This window comes from Beta vulgaris, chromosome 5, assembly GCF_026745355.1.
Source record: "Beta vulgaris subsp. vulgaris cultivar EL10 chromosome 5, EL10.2, whole genome shotgun sequence".
In the NCBI taxonomy this organism is placed as follows: Eukaryota; Viridiplantae; Streptophyta; class Magnoliopsida; order Caryophyllales; family Amaranthaceae; genus Beta; species Beta vulgaris.
This window is the reverse complement of record NC_079206.1, coordinates 64,005,373-64,026,818: the sequence shown is the minus strand read 5'-3', so window position 1 is coordinate 64,026,818 and position 21,446 is coordinate 64,005,373. Positions and strand designations below refer to the sequence as shown.

The 21,446-nt window shown below is 35.7% G+C and overlaps 4 protein-coding genes across 14 annotated transcripts; 3 read left to right on the top strand and 1 right to left on the bottom strand.

Moving 5' to 3' along the window:
- The first annotated feature begins 1,676 nt into the window (after positions 1-1,676).
- On the top strand, positions 1,677-5,327 carry LOC104894487 (hypothetical protein). Of its 4 annotated transcripts, none has more exons than XM_010680735.4 (6): positions 1,677-2,016; positions 2,195-2,287; positions 3,645-3,894; positions 4,040-4,128; positions 4,281-4,391; positions 4,994-5,327. In XM_010680735.4, exons 1-6 carry the CDS (start codon positions 1,942-1,944, stop codon positions 5,153-5,155), a joined length of 780 nt encoding a protein of 259 aa, XP_010679037.1. In that variant the 5' UTR covers positions 1,677-1,941; the 3' UTR covers positions 5,156-5,327. The 4 variants fall into 4 exon arrangements, with proteins under 4 accessions (XP_010679037.1, XP_048499958.1, XP_010679038.1 ...); XM_048644001.2 differs by having other exon boundaries at positions 4,031-4,128; XM_010680736.4 differs by having other exon boundaries at positions 1,678-2,016; positions 3,645-3,870; positions 4,031-4,128.
- An 823-nt stretch (positions 5,328-6,150) lies between these two features.
- LOC104894486 (tubulin-folding cofactor C) lies at positions 6,151-13,903 on the bottom strand. Of its 8 annotated transcripts, none has more exons than XR_008969636.1 (5): positions 13,662-13,903; positions 10,212-11,320; positions 9,933-10,014; positions 7,046-7,810; positions 6,504-6,932 (listed from the first exon to the last, which is right to left on the bottom strand). XR_008969636.1 is itself a non-coding variant. In XM_010680733.4 (3 exons), exon 2 carries the CDS (start codon positions 11,248-11,250, stop codon positions 10,213-10,215), a length of 1,038 nt encoding a protein of 345 aa, XP_010679035.1. In that variant the 5' UTR covers positions 11,251-11,320; positions 13,662-13,903; the 3' UTR covers positions 6,504-7,810; position 10,212. The 8 variants fall into 8 exon arrangements, 3 of the variants coding, with proteins under 3 accessions (XP_010679035.1, XP_048499959.1, XP_048499960.1); XR_008969637.1 differs by having other exon boundaries at positions 7,046-7,125; XR_002040052.3 differs by lacking the exons at positions 6,504-6,932; positions 7,046-7,810 and adding an exon at positions 6,151-6,168.
- Positions 6,740-9,529, top strand: LOC104894485 (cytochrome b561 and DOMON domain-containing protein At3g07570). Its single transcript, XM_010680730.4, has 4 exons — positions 6,740-6,919; positions 7,411-7,816; positions 8,794-9,080; positions 9,169-9,529. The coding sequence occupies exons 1-4, from the start codon at positions 6,740-6,742 to the stop codon at positions 9,397-9,399; spliced, it is 1,104 nt and encodes a 367-aa protein (XP_010679032.1). The 3' UTR covers positions 9,400-9,529.
- A 2,302-nt stretch (positions 13,904-16,205) lies between the features above and the next one.
- Positions 16,206-20,269, top strand: LOC104894484 (probable plastid-lipid-associated protein 10, chloroplastic). Its single transcript, XM_010680729.3, has 9 exons — positions 16,206-16,366; positions 17,109-17,259; positions 17,357-17,458; positions 17,737-17,871; positions 18,096-18,191; positions 18,760-18,840; positions 18,964-19,050; positions 19,747-19,808; positions 19,897-20,269. Exons 2-9 carry the CDS (start codon positions 17,110-17,112, stop codon positions 20,012-20,014), a joined length of 831 nt encoding a protein of 276 aa, XP_010679031.1. The 5' UTR covers positions 16,206-16,366; position 17,109; the 3' UTR covers positions 20,015-20,269.
- The last annotated feature ends 1,177 nt before the right edge of the window (positions 20,270-21,446 follow it).

The following is a 21,446-nucleotide window of genomic DNA, read 5'->3' as shown; positions in this document are numbered from 1 at the left end:
GTAACTTCTAAATTTAATAATTAGTCGATTATTTTATTAATTTGAAATTTTGGTTATTTTTATTGAAATTATTATGATTAGTATTTAAGTACTATTTAATTAGAGTTATGAATTGAGTTTCTAAATTTTAATTAGACTCCTTATAGCGTTATACAACTATCAGTCTATTACTCAATTAAGTAATGGTATAATTATTATATTTTCTTAAGTAAACTTATATGTAGTGTTACATTGACATATATAGATTATCGACTTACAATAATACATTTATTGATCTTGTCCAATAACAAGTTGTTTCAATCCAATTATATGTTTTTAGTTTCAAAATGTATTTCACATGAAGACTATTAGATAAAATATTGTATTGTTCTTGAATTAGCTTATAATCTATATTGATATATTCATTAATCTTATCTAGTAACAACTTCTTTCAATTATCGTGGAACAAGTTAGTGAGATACTGAGTGTGTTTATACTTTTATCATATATAGTCACAACATAGTACATATATACCGTGTTATGTTCGTTTTTGTTATTGCTATTATTAGCATTGTTGCTACTATTACTATTAGTATTTATATTGTTATTATTGTTAGTATTCTTGTTCTTATTTGTATTATTATTGCTAATGTTAGCATTGTTATTATTACTCTTATTATTTGTATTATTATTATTATTATTATTGTTGTTGTTGTTGTTGTTGTTGTTGTTGTTGTTGTTGTTGTTGTTGTTGTTGTTGTTGTTGTTGTTGTTGTTGTTGTTGTTGTTGTTGTTGTTGTTGTTGTTGTTGTTGTTGTTGTTGTTGTTGTTGTTATTATTATTATTATTATTATTATTATTATTATTATTACTTCATCTGTTTCTTTTTACTTGCAATAGTTTGACTTTCATGCTTGCCAATGTATAATTTCAACCATCAATAAGTTTAATTACCGATAAATAAAAATTATAAAAAGTATATATCCGAAAAATATACATTCAGACGAATCTAACAAGATTCCACATGAATATGTTTTTTCTTAACTACGATAAACAATATAGTGTTTTATTAGTTTTTTGTTATCATCCATATAGTATCCCACACTTACATATGTATATGTATGTCGATCTTAATGCTTTTAACAATATGATTCGTTTATAAAATCAAAATGACCCGACAAGGAGTCAGTCGAAGTTGAATTAACGTTCAATAGCAAATGGATCCGATGCTTTACAATGATCGAACTAAGGTCATTAGTGATTCAACCCGAGTACACTTGACTCTACCCAAGCATACCTGAAACCCAAATACGCCTAGCACAAACTCGGTTAAAAATTGTCCAGAAGCGATCATAACTGATAATGAATCGACTTGTAAATGGAACGTTCAGACCTGTTCGGCACTCAGCAATCCCATGATTCAAATGTGATCCACCCAGTTGAACAAAAACCTGACCAATCACGACCTGGGACATTGACTGACATAATCATGACCTGTCCGGGTCTGATCTGGTTCACCCTGGGTATACCCAGAACCTGTTTGAGAACCTGTTATGACACCACTAGTCGGAGGTTTAATCCTCAATTTTTGAAAATTGAAAAAGATTCTTGGCCAACTCTTTACTCTTAAGTGGAACACTCGGGGCGAGGAGATTAGTCATTAATATCGACAATGAATACACATCTTGTTTACCAAAAAAAACATCAAGAAAAACTTGCAAAACACTGAACTCTAAATTAATAAACGACGTCGTAACCAGGGTCACACTACCGCGCTGCATCACCTTCTTCAACCTCTTCATAGGGCGCCAATACACACGCATTTTTTTCTCGATTGTTTTTGTTATAAAACCAGAAATTCTTCCACATACACCAATTTAAGATCTCGACTCTTCCTAATTCTGGGATTAAAATCTTGAAAAAATAGAATTTTGAGGTAATTTAGGGCAAAATTTGTTGAAAATGGAGGGAAAAAAGAAGCAATTGAAGCCAGAAAGACAACCCCTCAAAACCCTTCATATCTCTTGGAAAGAAAAGGTGAAAAAAACCCTTCAAATTTTAGCCCATAATCTTTTCTGGGTTATTTCTTATATTCATTGTATCTTCCTCATTTAAGAATTTTTCACAATCTAAATTTTCTTGTTTTTTTTTTGTATTATTATGTTATATATTTGTTTTAATTATTATTGGTTGTGTTTGTTTTGATGAAGAATAGTTAAAGGAGAGCTGTTACCGGAGGGTTAAAGAAGATAGAAGTCAGCTTTTATGGAGTTTCAGATCACCTCTCAATCAATCTTCTGCTAAACAGGTTTGCTTTGTTTTCTACTTGGTTATGCTGCATTCTTTTTCCTATAACTAGAAATCTGATACTCGTATCGGACATGGGTACGTGTCCGAGTAGGCTATATTATAACAATATGTTATGCTTTGGCTCATAATAAAGTGTGCAAGTGTCCGTACTCATGTTGGAGTTACTTGAACTCTGGGTGCTTGTATTGGGGACATGGGTATGTGTTTGACTCGGCTATTTTATAATAAAATGCTAGTTTTTGGATCATAATAAAGTGTCAAAGTGTCCATACTCGTGTTGGAGTTACTCGGTACTCTGGGTGCTCGTATTGGGGTATGGGTATGTGTTTGACTTGGCTATTTTATAATAAAATGCTATGTTTTTGGATCATAATAAAGTGTCATAGTGTCCATACCCATGTTGGAGTTACTCCGAACTCTGGGTGCTCATATTGGGGATATGGGTCTGTGTTTGACTCGGCTATTTTTATAATGAAATGCTATGTTTTTGGATCATAATAAAGTGTCCATACTAATGTTGGAGTTACTTGAACTGTACATGAGTATGTGTTTGATTCGGCTATTTTATAACAAAATGCTTTGTTTTTGGATCCTAATAAAGTATCCAAGTGTCGTTTACTCATGTTGGAGTGTCGGAATAATGGAGTCATCTGTTTTATGCATGCTGTTGATAGATGGAGTCATCTGTGAAATGTTGAAGTTGGTCATTCTTGTGATTTATTTTCAGTAGTCTGTAATGTGCAATCTGTATTTTTAACGTTTAGAAAGATGCTACTGTCTGCTGGATTCTGGAGCAGACATGGTATGTTTTTAGAACACTGAAATAAGACTGTTTTGGATGTTATGACGTTTATTATGCTTACTAACTACTGGATGAAAGCTCAGTTTGAGGAGAAAGATTGATTTTCAAAAGCTCATATCTTAACATATACATAGATGCTCTTGTCCTGTGTCCTGAAGCGCACACAGTATGGTTTAGAATACTGAATTCTAAGTAAGACTATGTTAGAAATTAGGTAATTTGGTAACTTTGATTAAGACTATGATAGACATTACGAGATTTGGTATTCTATACCTAACTATTGGATCGATACTCAATTTAAGGAGAACAAAAGGATTACTGATCTCAATTGGAGTACATGCACTTCTTATGTATGTTTCTCAGACCATATATTTCTTACTCCTCCACATTACATCCTGAATTCCTAATACTTTCAGATACTATAGCCTGTACGATTGACTGTGATATGCTACTGTTTTATGCAATGTTTCTTGTACTAAAGATTCCAGAAACTTAGAAGCCTTTTTTTTAAGTAGATATCTTTACACATGCTTGGTTCATGAATCAATTACAGGAATCAATCAAGTCTGCTTTTGAGGGTATAGTTTCTGATGAGTTGAAAAAGATTAAGAACCAGTATTCTGATTCTTCAGAATTTCCAAGTTCTTTGTCAGGAGAAGATGACGTTTTATGGGAATATGATGGTACCCAAACAGCTAATAAAGGTGAATGTGAAGAGATTTTGCTAGAAATGCAAAGGATCTTCTATGAAGATATAAGATTGGAGCTGAGTGAAAAAGGTATGCTCCACCCTCTCGCAAAAGGTATAGTAGCAAGTTATTGGTAGCTTTCCTGGAACACTTGTGGCACTCCCCTTCCCCAAGAAAGAAAAAGAAATCCACAAATTGGAACTGATTTGGTATGCAAAGTTTTTTGACTTTTGAGGCTGAAATTATCTAGCCTTTTCAGAAGCGGAGGAATCCATTATCTTGGAGGATGAAGAAGACGAGTACTTGGCTTCTGCAGTTAATGAGTATATGCAGTTAAATGATAGAAAGGTATGTGATGTGGAGTGATTAAACATGTGTGGATAAGATGTGAACCAAGAAAACTTTAACTGGTGTAGTTAAAGATATAATAAAGAACCAATTTTTATTAGGCTGCCGTTCCTAATTCATCCTTGTATTATCTTATGATTGTATGGTTGTAGTCATGGAAGGAGCAAATCTGGTGTCCGGTCTGCAAGAAGGGAGAATTACAAGAGAATGAGCATCTTATATATTGCAATCTTTGTCATCTTAAGCTCAACCGAGGAGATGAGGTCTTGCAATTATCACTCAATCTTTCATTCTTTATCATGCTTTGTCCTGCACACACATTAACTCTCACCTAGGCAGTGCGTAGGATCCGTAGGGACTGTCAACTCAACGATATTTAGATAGTCTTTGTGATCTTCTATTTTGTGTTAACAATTTATAATCTTGAGGCCCTTATGACTTACACTTATATGATTGACGACCATGCAACCCCCCCCCCCCCCCCAAAAAAAAAAAAAAAAGATTTATCAAAGAACAAATGGAGATAGAGATGTCTTTTCTGCTTTTCTCAAAGGGTGTCCTTGGGACCTAACTGTATCTAGATAAACCAGGGGGGCATTGTTTTTCCGGTACTGGTGATTCAAAAATGAAAGAAAGGATTTTGCTTCTGGAGAAAATTTGTTCAGTTCATCTGTTGTTGCTGTAGAACTTTGGCTAAAGTGTTCCTATATCTAGCTGCAGAAATTGCAAGTTTCGTTTGGAACTTGTCTTTCTTTAGTCCCCCCATTGTTTGAATGTTAGTGGCATAGAGTTCTCTGCTAATTTGTGAATATTTGGTCGAAAACTCTTTGTTTACTTATCCGTTTATCATTATTTTGCTTAATAGGTAAACCTGAGCTTGTTGAGGGATCGACTAGCAGAAGCTCATGAAGAACATCTTGATAGAGGCTGCAGATCCAAACCTAAGTTCTGTATCGAAACTGTATTTGATCTAACTGCATTGTACATTCAATGTCAGCTTTGTGCTACATTTGAGATTGTAATATAACCCGCCTTTTGAGCCATTAATTTGTCCGGATTTTTTTTTTAATTTTCTCGAGGATTTTTGTATTGTAACATATTTGCTAGGCTGATATATGACTTGTTATAGGCTGTAGATGTGGTTTCTTACCCTCTTCACAGGGCAAAAAATGGATAAACACATGCCACTTTTATTCACAGGGCCCTGCCTCGTTTGTTTATCTGTAAAAATTGACTTTGCCTCTTGTTTGTGTTATCCAACATCCAAAATATATTATCCATGCTATTATGACTTGATCTCTCAGCATTATCATCTATTAATTGTGGAATCATTCAATTGGATTAGGTAAAAGTGCTACAGATTTTGGTAATATAATATGGCCGATAGAATATTGCCTACCTTTGTCGTTGTGAGAACTGGGAAAAATCCCTTACCCCTTACATTAAGTTGGAACTAATACTTGGGTTCGGATCTGCCTCGGATCAGTTATAATAAACAAATATGTTATTATTTTTAAATTCCATAATTTATTTTGCCACTTTTTGTCCTTTTCTGTCTACTAAGAAATTGGAAAAGTTTACGTCATGAGTTGATTGGGTTTAATAGAGATTTGGTTGAATTTTCTTTTGGTAAGTTTACGTGTAATGGTTTTATCTTTATGTTGTGGAGGGGTGAATATGTAAATTCAAAGGGGACACCATTACTCCCCCTTTGGCTTATATAATAGAGATCATGAGAGTAATATAATATAATAGGCGGTTGCACTACAGTGGAAAAGTTCTTTGGATTTTGATATATATCTGGGTAATAATATGAAGCAAGTTTCAAAGAAGTTACAAAGGACATCAATGTATAAGGGACTCTTGCAGATCATTGTACCTGCAATATCAAAGTAAACTGACCTAATAATTTACTAATTCCATTTTTCTACATGCCTTGAATACCATACTTCCAGTGTTGCCAAGCCATGAACACAATCATCTCGTCGAGACTACGAGTTTACATCTTTATACGAGACGAAGATCACATAGATTGTAATCCTGCAGTTGAAGGAACAAATATTACAATCAGGCTAGAGGATGAGGGCTGGAGGAAGTGGGGAAGGCTAGCCTTCCACACTCCCCACCCATACACGACCCTCGATTCCCCCAAGCCCGAGTCCTGTGGGTCCCACCGTGTACCTCGAAAAATTCAGCAAAACGGAGAAGGCCAGTAGAGTTGAACAAAACAAAGATTACTAGGCCAGTAGAGTTGAACAAAACAAAGATTACTAGGCCAGTAGAGTTGAACAAAACAAAGATTACTATGTTGCGTAACATACAGAAAAAGACAGGTAATCAGATTATTAGAATATCAGTTACAAGTGCAGAGCATGAATATTATAACAAACCACCATCCCATCATTCAGCAAATACCACAATATAGTATACAAAGTATTTTTATAACACAGACATTAAAATCACAAACTGGGCGACAACAAACGTGGTCAACTCCTACAAATCCTTCTAGTGGAGATGGTTACCTAACGTATTGCCTTCATTCAAAGTAACTGGAATTACATGAACCAAATAACACAAAATCATCCAAGATAACAAGGGAAAAGAGACGGATATGAAACAGGTAGATCTCATCTTTTTCACCATAGTCCTCCTCATTAACCCATGTTTGCTGGTGCTATCACAAAATGCAGAATCCTGCAACAGCATTGTCGACTTCAATGAAATGGTCAACTTTGACACAACTGCCATGTTCTGCCAAAATGTCTGGACCTCCAAAGACTACGTTCTTCGGGTAAGTTCGCCACCTTCAAACCCCCCATCCCCAAAAACCAAGGTCTTTCAGGTAGGAAATAATTTTAATTCATCTGTTAGCAAGTACAGGGGGGTGGTAAGCTGTCAATAGTAAAGCATAAACAACCTTGTCAAGACAGCAACCAAGCAATCAACTTTGTAGGCGGGGTTCAACCTTCAACTTCTTAGCTTACCTTGTAGCTAGACCTGTCAAAAACATCGGTCTCAGAGAAGGTGATTTCATTTGTAGGTCCAAAGTCATGTTTAGAACCTTATATTTTTCGATCAGCTTTCATTTCAAGCCTATTCTATACCTGATTTTCAATTTTCACCCCTTTCGAGTTACTTAAATTGGGTTAATATTGATTTGGGTCCTATATGTGCATTGCTATCCAATTTCAATGAGCTGGATAGCCTGGGTTAATTCTGCCTATTCCATTAGAATTATAAAGATGTCATCTCTCATCACTTTTCTTTCCCTTGCTTCTCCAGTATGTACAAGCACAACCAGGGCTATGGAGCTTCCTGCTCTCAGCACCGAACACGGACTCATGGCTTGGGATTGGTTTCTCAACCAATGGGCTGATGGTCGGCTCCAGTGCAATGGTGGGCTGGGTCTACAGGAATGGGACAGCAGTCATCAAGCAGTACTACTTGCAGGATAAAGACCCTGAGAAGGTGGAGCCTGATGCAGGTGACCTCACTGTGACGGAGAATTCGACAGCAGTGTTTGTTGAGTCAAACCGCATGTACCTAGGTTTCCAGCTCAATACAGCTCATCCTCGCAGTGAGCTGCTCTATGCCGTGGGGCCCTATGGCCGGCTGCCATTAGCCAATGACGGGTTAAGGTTGACTCAGCACCGAGAAACAGGCAGCGCCTCGTTGGATTATACTACAGGTATAACTCGGTTATCTTAGTATTTCATTTGATTGAGATCATAACTTTAATTTACATACATTTACTTGGTCAAAGAACAGTTCTTTCACTTACCATACTGGTAATGATAAAAATTCAGATTGAATTTACAATGAGATGACAATGACATAAGGGAAACAATTACAAAAAAAATATTTCATAAAAGCAGGAAAAATTGCAGACAGACAGAAAAAGGAAGAAAGGAAACAAAACAAATGCTGTAGAGGCCACGTTCATAGAACTCAGAATAATTCTCCCAGTTACTTTTGGTTGCATTATGACATACATTACCATATCACTACCAAGTACCAACTCTCCCTTAGATATCTACTCACACCACCAAATAAATGTCAAATGACCAGTCTTTCTGACAGCATGATCTCCATTTTATTATATAGTATCTTGGAAATGGTCAGGATAAGCGTAGTCAGAGCTCCCAATATAACCTATTCTTGCTATGTCTGGTTAGGAAATTCTGGATAGTTAGTGATTGGACAATGGAAGACTAATTACACGGAACTCACACAAGCATCTTCTAAACTGAAGCATTTAACCCCACATACTGCTACCACAGATATTTATGTTATCCTACGATAATTGGTCGTGGACATCAATACATCATATAAACAAGTTCACTGTTGCAAGAAAAAATACCTTCTCCACAGTCCATTCCCACCTCTAGAGATCTTATTGAAACTATTGCATAAGACTCACCCCATAAACTACACTCCGTATAAGCAGAAATGGACAGACATTTTATCAGTTTCCTTGTACATGACAACTTTGCTTCAGTTCAAAGGTTAGAAATACATTATGAACTTCACCATCCAAATACAATGTGTTGCTCAGTAATCAGCTTTTTCGGGTAGTCATTTCGCTCTCTGTTTTCTAGATAATGAAAAACAAATTTATAGCAGTGAGAATCTTGAAAAGTCATTTTACTTTAAATTATTTATCAGGGAGAAGCAGCACAAAAGACAGCCCATATACTGGAATAAAAAGGACCCATGGTGCTCTAAACATGCTAGGATGGGGAATCTTGTTGCCAATTGGAGCAATAGTTGCTAGGTACTTCAGGCAGTGGGATCCAATCTGGTTTTACTCGCACATGGCAATCCAGATCTTCGGCTTCCTATTTGGACTAGTCGGCTTTGTCTTAGGGTTTGTAGTTAAGGATTTTTTAAGGGCACAAGTTACACACCACAAGAACATTGGTATCCTAATTCTGATACTCGGCTGTCTTCAGGTAAGATACATTTACATATATATCTACCTTGAAGGTAAAATCTACAATAGAGGGAAATACATATTAAAAAGGGCTCGGCTTTATGCAGGTAATGGCTGTCTTGATTAGACCAAAGAAAGGATCAAAGCCGCGGAAATACTGGAATTGGTACCACCATAATGCAGGGAGGATCTTGGTTATCTTTGCAATCTCAAACATATTCTATGGAATTCGTTTGGGTATGGAGGGCTCCAGTTGGTATGGTACCTACGCAGTGATTGTTGCACTTATGGTTATTGTGGCTATTATCTTGGAAATCAGGTTATGGAGACAAAGATAATTTTGTATGTCTTGCAGTCCAAACTCTAACAATACTTGTTATTATGGCGATCCTGATGAGTGTGATGAGATAGGAAGTAACTTTTTTGTTATTCTCATAGATAACATGTCACCAAACATTTCTTTTGTGAATGTATTAATGAATTTCAAATACTGTTCCAGAACTTTAGATAAATGATTTGGATGCCCAGGACTGCGCTCTGTACATCTCCATCCTATAGGGCTTACTAAAGATCCTTATTCCACTTAAGACCTTATAATTCTTCTTAATGACGATACACACTCAACAAAGCTTGCACAGCTTCATTCCAAAAAAAGCCTACGCAAGCCCCTTTTGCACTAGCATCTATTAGAGAAAAGTGATATATTCAAAGCAAACAAGCCAAGAGAAAGCAACACAATTTTTTTCAGCATTTCTATGATATCGAGAATCAACAATGAGTTCAAAGTCCTGAATGATCATTCCTATAGTAACTGTGGCGAATTCACAAAGGTCAATCATTTATATTTGAAGGAGTAGACAGGCCCACTGACCAGTAAAAATTCTTAAGCCAGTAGCTTGATCGGCAGCGGCAAGGTTTCATGAACAATGCATCAACAAAAGAAGTCGCACCAACTGCAAAGACAAGTAAAGCACAGCAGGGTTGTCGACAGATAGACACCAGGAGGAAAGTGGGGAAAAAAAGCTCTTTAAATAAAAAATATGATGATCCATACAATATTCTGGTTTTATATAATAAAAGAATACTCGCAAAAGGAAATATATTGAAAAAAGTTAGCACACTATAACAAATTAACAATAGCATTGCTTACATCAGCTATCTTCAATTGCTACACGAAACGAGCTAACCCGTTCATTTTCCGGAAGGATGGACCAGTTAGGAGACTGTATGGCACGCAGCCACTTGAAATCATCAACATTTGCCCAACTCCCGGTCTCCTCATCAAGTCTCGACTCCCTTAAATCTTCCTCGATCCCATCATATTGCAAACAATAGGGAGCAAATCTCACCTCACTGCTGTCCTCAATTATGGGATGACTCCGCACCCTCAAGTAAAAGTCACATCTTCTAGCATTATGAATCCTTATCTGATGTGATGCCAACATGAATACACACCCTTCAACATCATCTATCAGCACCGAACCCAGAGAAGGCCCTGCATAAACTTTGCAATTCTTTAACCTATGAATAAAGATTGCCCTTGACCTACCTACCAGCCTCACCTCACAAGAATCAAGGTCTGACAATGAAAACTCCCCCATGTCCTTTCCCTTCAAATTCTCCACCAGAACCTCTCGTTCTCTGTTCTTAAATCCCGGGAGATCCAACATAATACAAGATTTGTTACCAGAAACCACTTCAACTTTGTCAACTTTTTCCGTGGAAAGATTGGGCAGTTTCTGCTTCACAACTTTGCTTTTAAAAGAGAATTTCTTTTTAGGAACTAGTTTCATTGACACCTTTTCAAGGTACTCTCTCAAGTCAGAGATAGTCTTGAGAGAGGCACGAACTTCATAGGAAGGCAAGTGGTAGGAATTTTCTGCAAGAAGCTTCTCAAGATCACTGATTAAAGCAGAGACATTATCAAGGTCTCCTTTAGTGAAAGACTCAGGGGCTTGTCCAATTTGATCAATTTCAGAGTTAACTGAATGCTTCAGATCAGAAAAGCGAGCAAGGAAAGAGTCAGTAGACTCAAAGGACGGAGATGAATCCGACTCTTTGCTCCGGTGACGAGCTTGGTGGCGGTTAGAAAGCCGTTCGATCATTGCTTGGTGCTTCTTTTGAACAGCCAGATCTAAGGATTGGTCAGAAATTGAGGATGGGTTTGGGGCATTATTCTCATCTTCCATGGCACGAGATGATTCAGATATTCTGATATTTGGCGAATCTTGCACGCCTTAAAAAGCTGCCGTGAATCCCCTACAAGTCAATGACAATATCAAGATACAGTGTGAAGGTTTCACATAATAGGGTTTCCAGAAAGAACTTCGCATCGAAAACAAATCGTTCTGACTTTTACATGAGCTAAATAATTTGACTCAAATCACCCAAACACCATTAACGATGAAAAGAAACTGAAAAAAGGTAACTCTAAACTGTTGCAAACCAAATAAAACTAACATGATTAATGCACAGCATTTAGAGATGACTTGAAATGAAGAGGAAAAGAACCAAGTTGTGAAGACTTTTTGCAGTTTGTCCCACAATATAAAATCCCTTAAATCATCAAAACACGAAAACCACTTAGTGTATCTTCAGCATCAGAACGGGAGAATATATACAATACGAATCAACTAAATCAAAGTAATCAGCAAATTTCAAGAAGCAATAATTAATAGTAAAATGATGAGAACTTACAATGCGAAAACAAAAACAAAATTTCTGATTATGTGGTTAGAGAACCAACCAACAATCTGGAAGGATCCACATTGTCAAACAGAAGATAGAAGAAAAGTACTACAAAATTTTTAATTTGAAAGACTGGAAATATTAAATGAAATACAAAGAAAAGAGTTCTCTTTGGGGGGTTCAACTTGGGGCAACCTTATTTATAAAAATGCACAAGATAAGGGTTGGTAGTGTTGCAATTGTATTGCATTGATACCTAAAGTTAAGAAGAATATTGCATTGGAATATTGAAGCAGTAAGTATTACGAACCAAAGAGAGACAGTTGGATGAAGTGACAAATACTAGATTGGATTAGTGTGCACAAATTATTGGTAGATGTAAACAAAGAGGCTTGAAATTAATGGGACTTCTGGTATATTGAAACGAGAGTATGTAAAGCCAACAATGGAATGAGATGTATATTATGATCGAAAATCCACTTAGGGTATGTTCTCTTCCCCTTAAAATAAAGGCTTTAGGTCTAATTAGATTTAGGCACAAGGTGAAATTAGGGCTCGTCGGGTTTAGCCAAGTCTAATAAGTTCAAATAAGTCAAGGTCAAAAGAATGCAGACTCAGACTGAAATAGAAGCTAGATTATATTACCAAAATATTTATCCAAGCCAGTGTTGGGATTGTACAATGATGAATCCATGTATAACTGCAGATTCCAAATACAACACAATAGTACTTCCTCCAGAGAGACTGAGAATGACTAATGTGATGTAGATTGTAGAGTATGATTAGAAATCCACTGAGACACGGTATAGTGTGTTAGTGTCCAGTACTACTCCATAGATTAAATGACGGTCCACATTGTTTTGCTACAAGATAAATATTATCTTTCACAAAACATTTGAATCATTTCACCGAAAAAAAAACAAAAACATTTGATGAACACATGCTAAAACTCAACAAGCTAAAACAGAGCATCTTCTCACATGGATCGCAGCCAATAAATCGAGTTTCTCACATGTGCTTAATCACATAACATGAAATTTAGTGACTCCAGAGTCGTAGAATAGCCATTAGCATCAAAACAACATGAACTTGCAATGTCACAGGACAAGCATGAATCTACCCTAAACAAACCAGATTAAGACAAAGAAACACGACTACAAGCAAGTAGATCACAACATGCCTATACAGGTCCTACAGGCTACAGATGACAAATCCGTGTCACGTCAATAAAGCCACATTAAAAAAACATCGTATGTTCTAATACTGCTTTGTTTTTCTGTTAAAAAAAGCTATGTCGCAATATGATCATATCTTAACAGAAAACACAAATCGAAAGCACGACAAATTGACTTAAAACTGTAATCTGCATCTGATGTTCAACTATGTCCATAGGCGGTTTACAAATAAGCATGAAAACTAAGCATTACATTGGTTCACAACTTATAAAGCATATGACAATACGGCGAAAAAATCGGTTCATCAATTCTAAGCTCTAAGATCTAATTACATATGCTACATAATTTAAACGGCTTCAAAACACCTAAATTAACATTCATTAAAAACAAATCATAAGCAACCAATTTTATCCAGGTTATAATAGCAAATTACAAGCTCACTAATGGAATATTTGAGAATGGATGTTTACCTTAGATTAAACTTAGCAAATTTAAAATTGCAAATATAAGCGAATTCCAAAATAAATAGATAAAAAAACGAAAATCGCCATTGCTAGAAAACTTAAAATCAACATCATAATTCAAATTCAAACAAGCATATAAATTATAATCCAAGCAACATTAAGAAACTCTGACCAGTAAAATAGTAAACCATAACTAGAAATTTGAATTATGCACACTTCCAAAACAGCAATTTAGAAACCTGAGAATATTGTAGAAATCGAATAAAATCTAACCTTGATTTAGGTGAGAAAATTTCTTCAGATCAAAGCTTTAATTTGCTACAAATATCAAATGTATGAATGCGAACGAAGATTAATCACTAGTGGTACTCCTGCCGACTTGCTGTTTTCGGCGACGGTGAATGGCGTCGCTGGCTCGTTGATGGGCGTGGACGGAGAGAGAACGCACGAATGAAAAATTCGAATGTTGGAAGGAGAAAATTGGGAGGGGCAAATAAGTACAGCCCGCAAAATAGACACGTACCCGACTTGAGACCCGTTTTTATCCAAAAATAATGGCCCGAAATAGAATTGAAACTCGGATAACCCGGCCAATTCGACCCGAAGGTGAAACAGACCCGAAAATTATCTGAACTCGAATCCACCCGACCCGGAGTGACCCTACACCCGGAATTTCACCCGATAATGATGACCCACACCCAACCCGATAAGTTGTCATATTAGTGACTCCCTTCGTCTCTTATTAGTTTACCCCTTTCTTTAGGGCACATTTGCCGAGATACTAATTTGAACCTTAATATCTCTAATTTTCGATAAGCAAAAATTACAAAAAAGTTGATATTTGGATAATACACATTGAGACGAATCCAACAAGATCTCACATGACTATATTTTTCCTTAAATACAAATTACAAGAGATAGTCAAAGTCATGTATGTGAATAGTATCAAAAGTCAAAAGGGGTAAACTAATAAAAGACGGAAGGAATACTTTTTAAATAAGTTTAAGGAAAAAATTGTCATGAATAGTCACTGTCCATTAATTATTTAGCTTACTATTATTCGTCTTACATGTGATTTATTTATTTGCGAGATTGAAAACCTGATTTAACCCGACCCTGTTTAACCTGATTTGATCTAACTCGATACGATATGATCTGAAATTAGGGGTGTGCAAAAATATCCGATCCGAAATATCCGATCCGAAAACCCGCCGATCCGATCCGAAATTTCGGATATCCGATCCGATTTTAAGATTTCGGATATTTCGGATCGGGTATCCGGAAAAAAATTCGGGTTTTCGGATCGGATACGGATCAGGATTTTTCAAAAATTTCAACGAACCCGATCTGAAAATCCGGTATCCGATCCGAGAACCCGGTGATCCGATCCGAAAAGTTCGGATATCCGAAAATTTCGGATCGGATTCGGATCTCAATTCCTCCGATCCGAAATTTTCGGATCGGATCGGATCCGGTATCCGACATTGAACACCCCTACCTGAAATGTCATGAACCGGAGATGCACCAGTACCCGAACGGTTCTGACTCGAGCCGAACAAAACCCAAAACAAAGTTCACCCAACTATGACCCGACTCATATGATCTGTTTGTCACCTCTACAAATGAGTCTATTATTGATTAGTCAGATAAGTACTAATTTAAATAGAAGTACTCCAATTAAGGAATAATTTAGTTGATTAGAACTTCCCGGTCATACTTACGTGTATTATTTTCTTTAAAAAAAAAGGCCAAAGAAGAAGAACACATAGGAATTGATGGAAACTGATAAATGATTATGGACAACAACATTATTCATTTTGTGAAATTCCTAATTTTGAGGGCTAGCTGTTTAATAAGGTTGTGGCATGCTTTTTTTCAAAATGAATTCGTATTTACATGCTCTTAGAAAAAAAAAAACACAAGTCTGCAAAGGTGTTGGCTATGTAATGAAGTATCATAGAAAATTAGAAAGTGCTTTTTGTTTCATGGATGGTTCGCTTGTGTGGTGAATCATTAGTTGAAATGCATTTGCTTTGATTTGAAGTGCATTACTTGTCTATATTAAGAAACGCATTTGTGATTGAGATGAGTGGTTCTCAAGAACTATGTAGCATGGGTACTTCTTATAGGTCATATACTCGTACTCGCATCCGTACTCGATAATTTTTTTTTATTTCCATTAATAACCATCAATTATTGTTTTATTCTCAAATGTGACCTTATAGAGTTAAAAACCGTTAGTTTTGTCAACTTATCATTAGAATAAAAGTATCGATTTTCGTGCTTGATTTTTTTGGGTTTGATGCCGCAAATACAGCTCAATTTAAGTTTCAAAAATTATTAAAAGTGACGGTTTAATTTTAATATAAAAGTAGACATAGTTACTAAATGGATTAAATTAGTCACCAAAAGAAATTAACTTGATTATTATTGGACTAATTCTCTTTTTAATATCGGACTTACTATCGCCTAATTTTAATTTATAAGTAGGCGGTCTCTTACAAGACAAAATCTTTAAGTTTTAGGCCTCATTTTAGTCCTCAAGAATCAAATTTAAAGTCTAAATTTATTTTCATGCCGAAAAATCAATCGGTTAAAGAATTGAGTATCATTTTGACCCTTAAAAGTCAAACTTGATTTCAAAATTGACAAAAAATGATTAGAAACACCTTGATTTTTTGTGCCAAGACATTAATTCTAACAAAAAGTTAATAAAATTAACAATTTTTGCCTTTATAATATTACATTTGGAACTAGAACGATAATTAAGAGTTAACAATAAAAATAAAAAAAACACGATCAGTAATTAAAAAAAACTCAGAAAAATTCGAGGTCACTTTTGATAATTTTTTTTTCGCCCCCTCAACACCTATTCTATCTCCCTTCCCGTCCACTCAGCTTCACATCTGCTGGCTTGTTGCTGACTTACGGAGTATTCTGATCTCACATTCTCACTCCTTTTCCTTCAACTTCTCCAGGTTATACTCAATCTTTTTGGTTTCATCTCTCTTTTGCTGGGTTTTTGTTCAACATTATTGATAAATATTTTTGCCCAACTTTCATTTTTGTAATCTATTGCTTATGTAAGTGGTGTTTCTAATATGTTATCTTGATTCTTGCATGAAATCATAAAAATTTCCAGCTTTTAAATGGTATAGCATAGAAGAAGAAATTTGGTTATTAGGAATATCATCACTTAAGCAGATGATGGTGGAAAATTAAACATTTTTGTAAATGTGAAGTGGGGGCCTAATTATGCTGGCTAATCAAGATTTACCATAGATTAGAGAAAGAATTACTTCATCAATATAATGGATGAACATAATTTTACTATGGATTGTTGTATCATATCTTGTCATTTTCCCTCTTTAGATGTTGATTTAGCTCATTGAAATATTGATCATTGGTGCAAAAGCTTTATTTTATAAAACTTTAATTTTAGAATTTTGATGATGTTCTATGCTGTATAGAGTACAAATTTTAGTTTACTTTTTAAGTTGCATATGTATTAAGCATTGACATCAAATTTTGTATTGATGATATAGAATAACCTATAATCTTAACTTGATATTATATGGGTATCATAGAATTTATTATATTTTGAAACAATTTTTTCTTCTGGCTAAAATGCCTAATAGAGTGATTTGAAACGGACGGAGTATAAGGAATCAGGATGTTTATTCCTTTAGTTGTATAACAACATTGTGTTCTGCTGTGCAGTATGGTGTTTGTTATGGCACCTTTAAAACTTGCACCAGCTTACAATAGAGTCCATGATGAGAAAAATCTTCATGTTACAACTCCTAGTGTGGCAAGAAACATCCGTAAAACATTATGGCGGTGCTCGGCTAATGCTACTATTACTTCCTTGGTTCGTGGACTTCTTTCCTTTAATAATGTAACTAGTCATTTGTTTTCATGTTCTTAACCACAATGGCTAATACACACTTTTATTGTTCTTTTTTCAGGAAGTGGAAAATAGAAAGCATGATTTGTTGAGAGCAATTCAAGACACTGAAAGGGGGCTCAAAACAACGGCTGATCAACGGTCTTTCATTGAAGAGGCCCTGGTATGTATCTCCTTTTACTTGAACATTGTCTACACTAATTTCTTAGAGTAAGTCTTCGTAAGATGTTTTTACACTAACTTATTATGAGACATTAAAAGCTATCATTAAGAAAGGATTAAAAGTCGCCTTAGTCATGATGAGCTACTGTGAGACCCGTCTCATACAAGATTTTGCCACTTAATTTTTTTTACTATATTGTGTTGGTTACATGGTTTATATTGAAGCAAGTTACTGGCTAGATGATGTGAGCTTAACTATTTTGATAAATATATATTTAGGTGACTGTAGAGGAATATGATGCTGGTGAGCCAATTGATTTAGCAAAACTGGATGGTACGTGGCGTCTTCAGTATACTTCTGCTCCTGATGTCGTTGTCCTCTTTGACGCTGCTAGTAGATTTCCTGTCTTTCAGGTACTGACGGGGTCCCTCAGATAACATAATACCTCTAAGTTAGTGCTTCATTATGTTTAATGTTTGTAGTACTTTTGAAGACATCTTATTGATTTTATGTTAATTTTCTCACAGGATTTTTAATCTTCTTTTATAGATTTTCCTTCTTTTATGAAAGTTATTTGACATATGTGTCTTTCGTATGCTTGTTTTTCAGTGGTAGTTGTCTGTTGGTGTGATGATAGGTGGGGCAGATTTTCCAGAAATTTGAATGCCGAAATCGATCTGATGGTGGTGCTGTCAGGAATATTATCAGGTGGAGCGTACAAAACCTACTGGAGGTGACTTCACCAGCTTCTTGTTTACATCTTCATTGAGCTTTTTTCATTTAAGCTATAAGTATTATGTATTGTGCAGTACCTGGAAGTTGTTGGAAGGACCACAAATAGATGTTTTCAGTGATCCCATTATGTTTACCTCCCTTGAGAGTTGAGCCTACACTTTTTGAAAAGTTTGGCTTTCAACAAACTTGTTCTCCATCCCCGTCTCTCTTGTTCTCTGTGAGTCTGTTCAACATGCTCTTTCAATAGCCTTTCTTCGGTGAACATATTCTTTCAATACCCTTTTTCTTTCTGAATGTGGAATTTACTAGTCCCCAAATGTACCTCAAATCATCCAAACGACGAAATATATGTACTTTGGCTAAAAGATACATGCGGTACTTATGCTCGACTGACGTGAAATCATTTCAGCTAAAATTCTTTTATGATCCCTATGTAGCTGCTTATTGCTGTAACCTTTGATCTTCATATACACATATTTCTAGAGCAGGCTGTCTATCAGCTCTTTACATTGTTCACACATGACACATCACATATGCTAAGTACTAAATGAGGTTTTCGTTGCTAGGAAAATGAAGGTGCTACCCTCCTTGTTTCTGCAAAGTTTTCAGTGGTTTCACGACGCAATATCTACCTTCAGTTTGAGGAGGTTAGTCCTTTCTATCAATTGATGCATTTTATTTGGTTCCACTTACCCCCTCCCACTTCACAGTTTCTTCTTTCCTTTGACCTTCCAGTCTGTGATGTCTGACTTTGGGATGTTATTTGGCAGATCACTCTTCAAGACATTGTCATCAGTGAGCAGGTTCAAGCTGTCATAGCTCCAGCGCTGTTACCGCGAACATTTTTAAGCCTACAGGTAGAACCGTATAAAACTTTATTTATTTTTAAGTTTGCGTCAATATGTTTGTGCATATCAATGTTATTCAGACACAGATTAAGTATCTACTCGAGTGTCCAAGTGTAACTCGGGTGTTTTGTAGAAAAAGTCAAGTTATTAGTTTGAAATGAAGTATCCAAGTGTTGACGCGATTCTTGAGGTAGATGAAGGTGTGAAAGTAACATAGTTACATAGGTGTATATAAAATTGATGAAGTCTTGATAAAACGTTAATCTAACTCTGCTGTAAATGTTTATTCTGATGATTGTGCTTTATGCTTCTTTAAAAGCTCAATGTCTTGTAGTCTGTCTAACAATTTCTTAGCTATATCTAGTTTCTAAGTTGCCTTCAGACTATTTTCCAATTACACCAACTCACCACCCCCAACCCCGGGGGAAAAACAAACAAACAAAATACTTCCTCCGTCTTGTAAAAGAATGCAACTCGCAAGTCTGTCAAGAGCAACAAACTCCTTATTTTCTTCATTCTCCAACTTTTGGTTGTGAAATTGTAATTCTTTGTGTTGGGGGGCTGCGAAATGCCAACAAAATTTTCACCTATAGTTTATTTATTGCAATGTTGACCTCTGCATTTAAGCACCACTTTGCTACGGTACTTGCTATCCTTAGCTTCATCCAAGGCATATATGAACGTCATGATGATGGCTGTTTGCAGATTCTACAGTTCATCCGCTCCTTTAAAGCTGAGATTCCTGTAACAAGCACAAGCCCTCAGAGGTACACCACATGATATGTTCAAACATTATGGTCCTTTCTTTTCACTTGAAATTTTTTCACTTTGATGATTGATTCGTTGCGATTTCAGGCGATCAGTAGGAGGTTTATACTACCTTTCATACTTGGATAACAATATGCTTTTAGGTCGAGCAGTTGGTGGTGGAGGTGTTTTCGTGTTTACCCGAGCTCAACCTTTTGTCTGTTGACAATGCTCAACTCCCATGTTTGTCTTATGGATTTCTCAACTCTTAACATGTATTTCAGCTATAGGATTTGGTCAAACAGTTAAATTTTGGTTCGATAGGTCATACATGTCATCTATGTAGTTTCAATTCTTAACATGTACTAATATAAGTATTCTTGTTTGTGTAAAGTTATTCTTCCTCTATTTTCTCGTGTATGAAAGATGATATTAGCAACCAAGGGTGATTAAGGATTAAGGAAGACCATATTTGTGTTTACAGATTAATTTCAAGTTTAAATGACCCTTTATGCGCTTGTTGTGCGATAACAGTAACACAAAACAAACAGGTCATTGCCCCAAAATGCAAGCTGTGCCAATATATATAAGTTACTTTTCTCATTGCCAATTAGTTTCTGGTTATGGCTATTCCGAGCTCGCTTGCTATTCCGAGCTCGCTTCACGATGCTAATCGTTAACATGAGTACAAGACCTTAATTGGACGCACATACATTAAATCCAAGGAATGTCACACGAATTTACAAAAAAATCATATAATTAAGGATATAACTTCTACAAAATCTTATATCTTATATAAAAAGAGAACTTGGGTTTCGGCTTGCCAGGGGTAGGGGCACCGACCATTTCCTTCACATAATTACCAGAGTGCCATTTACTATCTTTTTTTCCTTTTTTTTAATGGCAAAATACAAAAGAGATACTCCTATTCAACCCGTCAACCTCTCTCCTCAAATTTTTGCTTCTTCCTTCATCATTTTTTTTTATTAACTTTTTTGTTTCCATGTTTTTTTTAATGGCAAAATACAGAAGAATGGGAAGAATGGTACTATTCAACCCGTGAAGCTCTGTAGTCTGTCCTCAAATTTTTGCTTCTTCTCCCTTCATCATTTTTACCAAACTAAACTTTCAGATTTTCCTCTCTCTTCATCGTCATCGTAATTATAACCATTATTATCATGGCCATCGCCGTCGTTTTCGCCGGAGCTCGACCATCATTTTTACAACACATCTTGTGTTTGTTTATTGAGGTGTAGAGTTTTCTATTGGGTCGATTAAGCGCTGCTGAAGAGAGCAAGGTGTATGCTTTGTTTATTTGATTAGTAGTTATATAGCTTTGTTACTACAATTTCTGATTTTTTTTTCTTACCCGAAATTTCATCTTGTTAATTTGTTGTAATTCTGTTTCGGTAATTTGGTTTTCTATTTTTAAATTGGTTTAGCTTGTTTGAGTATTTCATATAGAGGGTTCATCTGAATTTTATACAAACGGTATTATGTGTATAAATTGGAAGTGTAATGTTCCATTAATAAAGGCATGAAGATCTTAAATTATTCCAAGCATTTGAGCGACGAAACCAAATTACTGCACTTCATGATACTTTGATTCCCAATTTCATGTGTGGAATGTGGATGTATGTTATTAGTTTTGAATTCTA

Coding starts and splice junctions, on each gene's coding strand:
- LOC104894485 (XM_010680730.4), top strand. CDS start 6,740: ATGAAACAGGTAGATCTCATCTTTTTCACCATAGTCCTCCTCATTAAC. Junction 6,920..7,410: donor CCAAAGACTACGTTCTTCGG/GTAAGTTCGCCA, acceptor TTGCTTCTCCAG/TATGTACAAGCACAACCAGG. Junction 7,817..8,793: donor CTCGTTGGATTATACTACAG/GTATAACTCGGT, acceptor ATTATTTATCAG/GGAGAAGCAGCACAAAAGAC.
- LOC104894487 (XM_048644001.2), top strand. CDS start 1,942: ATGGAGGGAAAAAAGAAGCAATTGAAGCCAGAAAGACAACCCCTCAAA. Junction 2,288..3,644: donor ATCAATCTTCTGCTAAACAG/GTTTGCTTTGTT, acceptor AATCAATTACAG/GAATCAATCAAGTCTGCTTT. Junction 4,129..4,280: donor TGCAGTTAAATGATAGAAAG/GTATGTGATGTG, acceptor GTATGGTTGTAG/TCATGGAAGGAGCAAATCTG.
- LOC104894484 (XM_010680729.3), top strand. CDS start 17,110: ATGGTGTTTGTTATGGCACCTTTAAAACTTGCACCAGCTTACAATAGA. Junction 17,459..17,736: donor CTTTCATTGAAGAGGCCCTG/GTATGTATCTCC, acceptor ATATATATTTAG/GTGACTGTAGAGGAATATGA. Junction 19,051..19,746: donor GAACATTTTTAAGCCTACAG/GTAGAACCGTAT, acceptor GGCTGTTTGCAG/ATTCTACAGTTCATCCGCTC.
- LOC104894486 (XM_010680733.4), bottom strand. CDS start 11,250: ATGGAAGATGAGAATAATGCCCCAAACCCATCCTCAATTTCTGACCAA.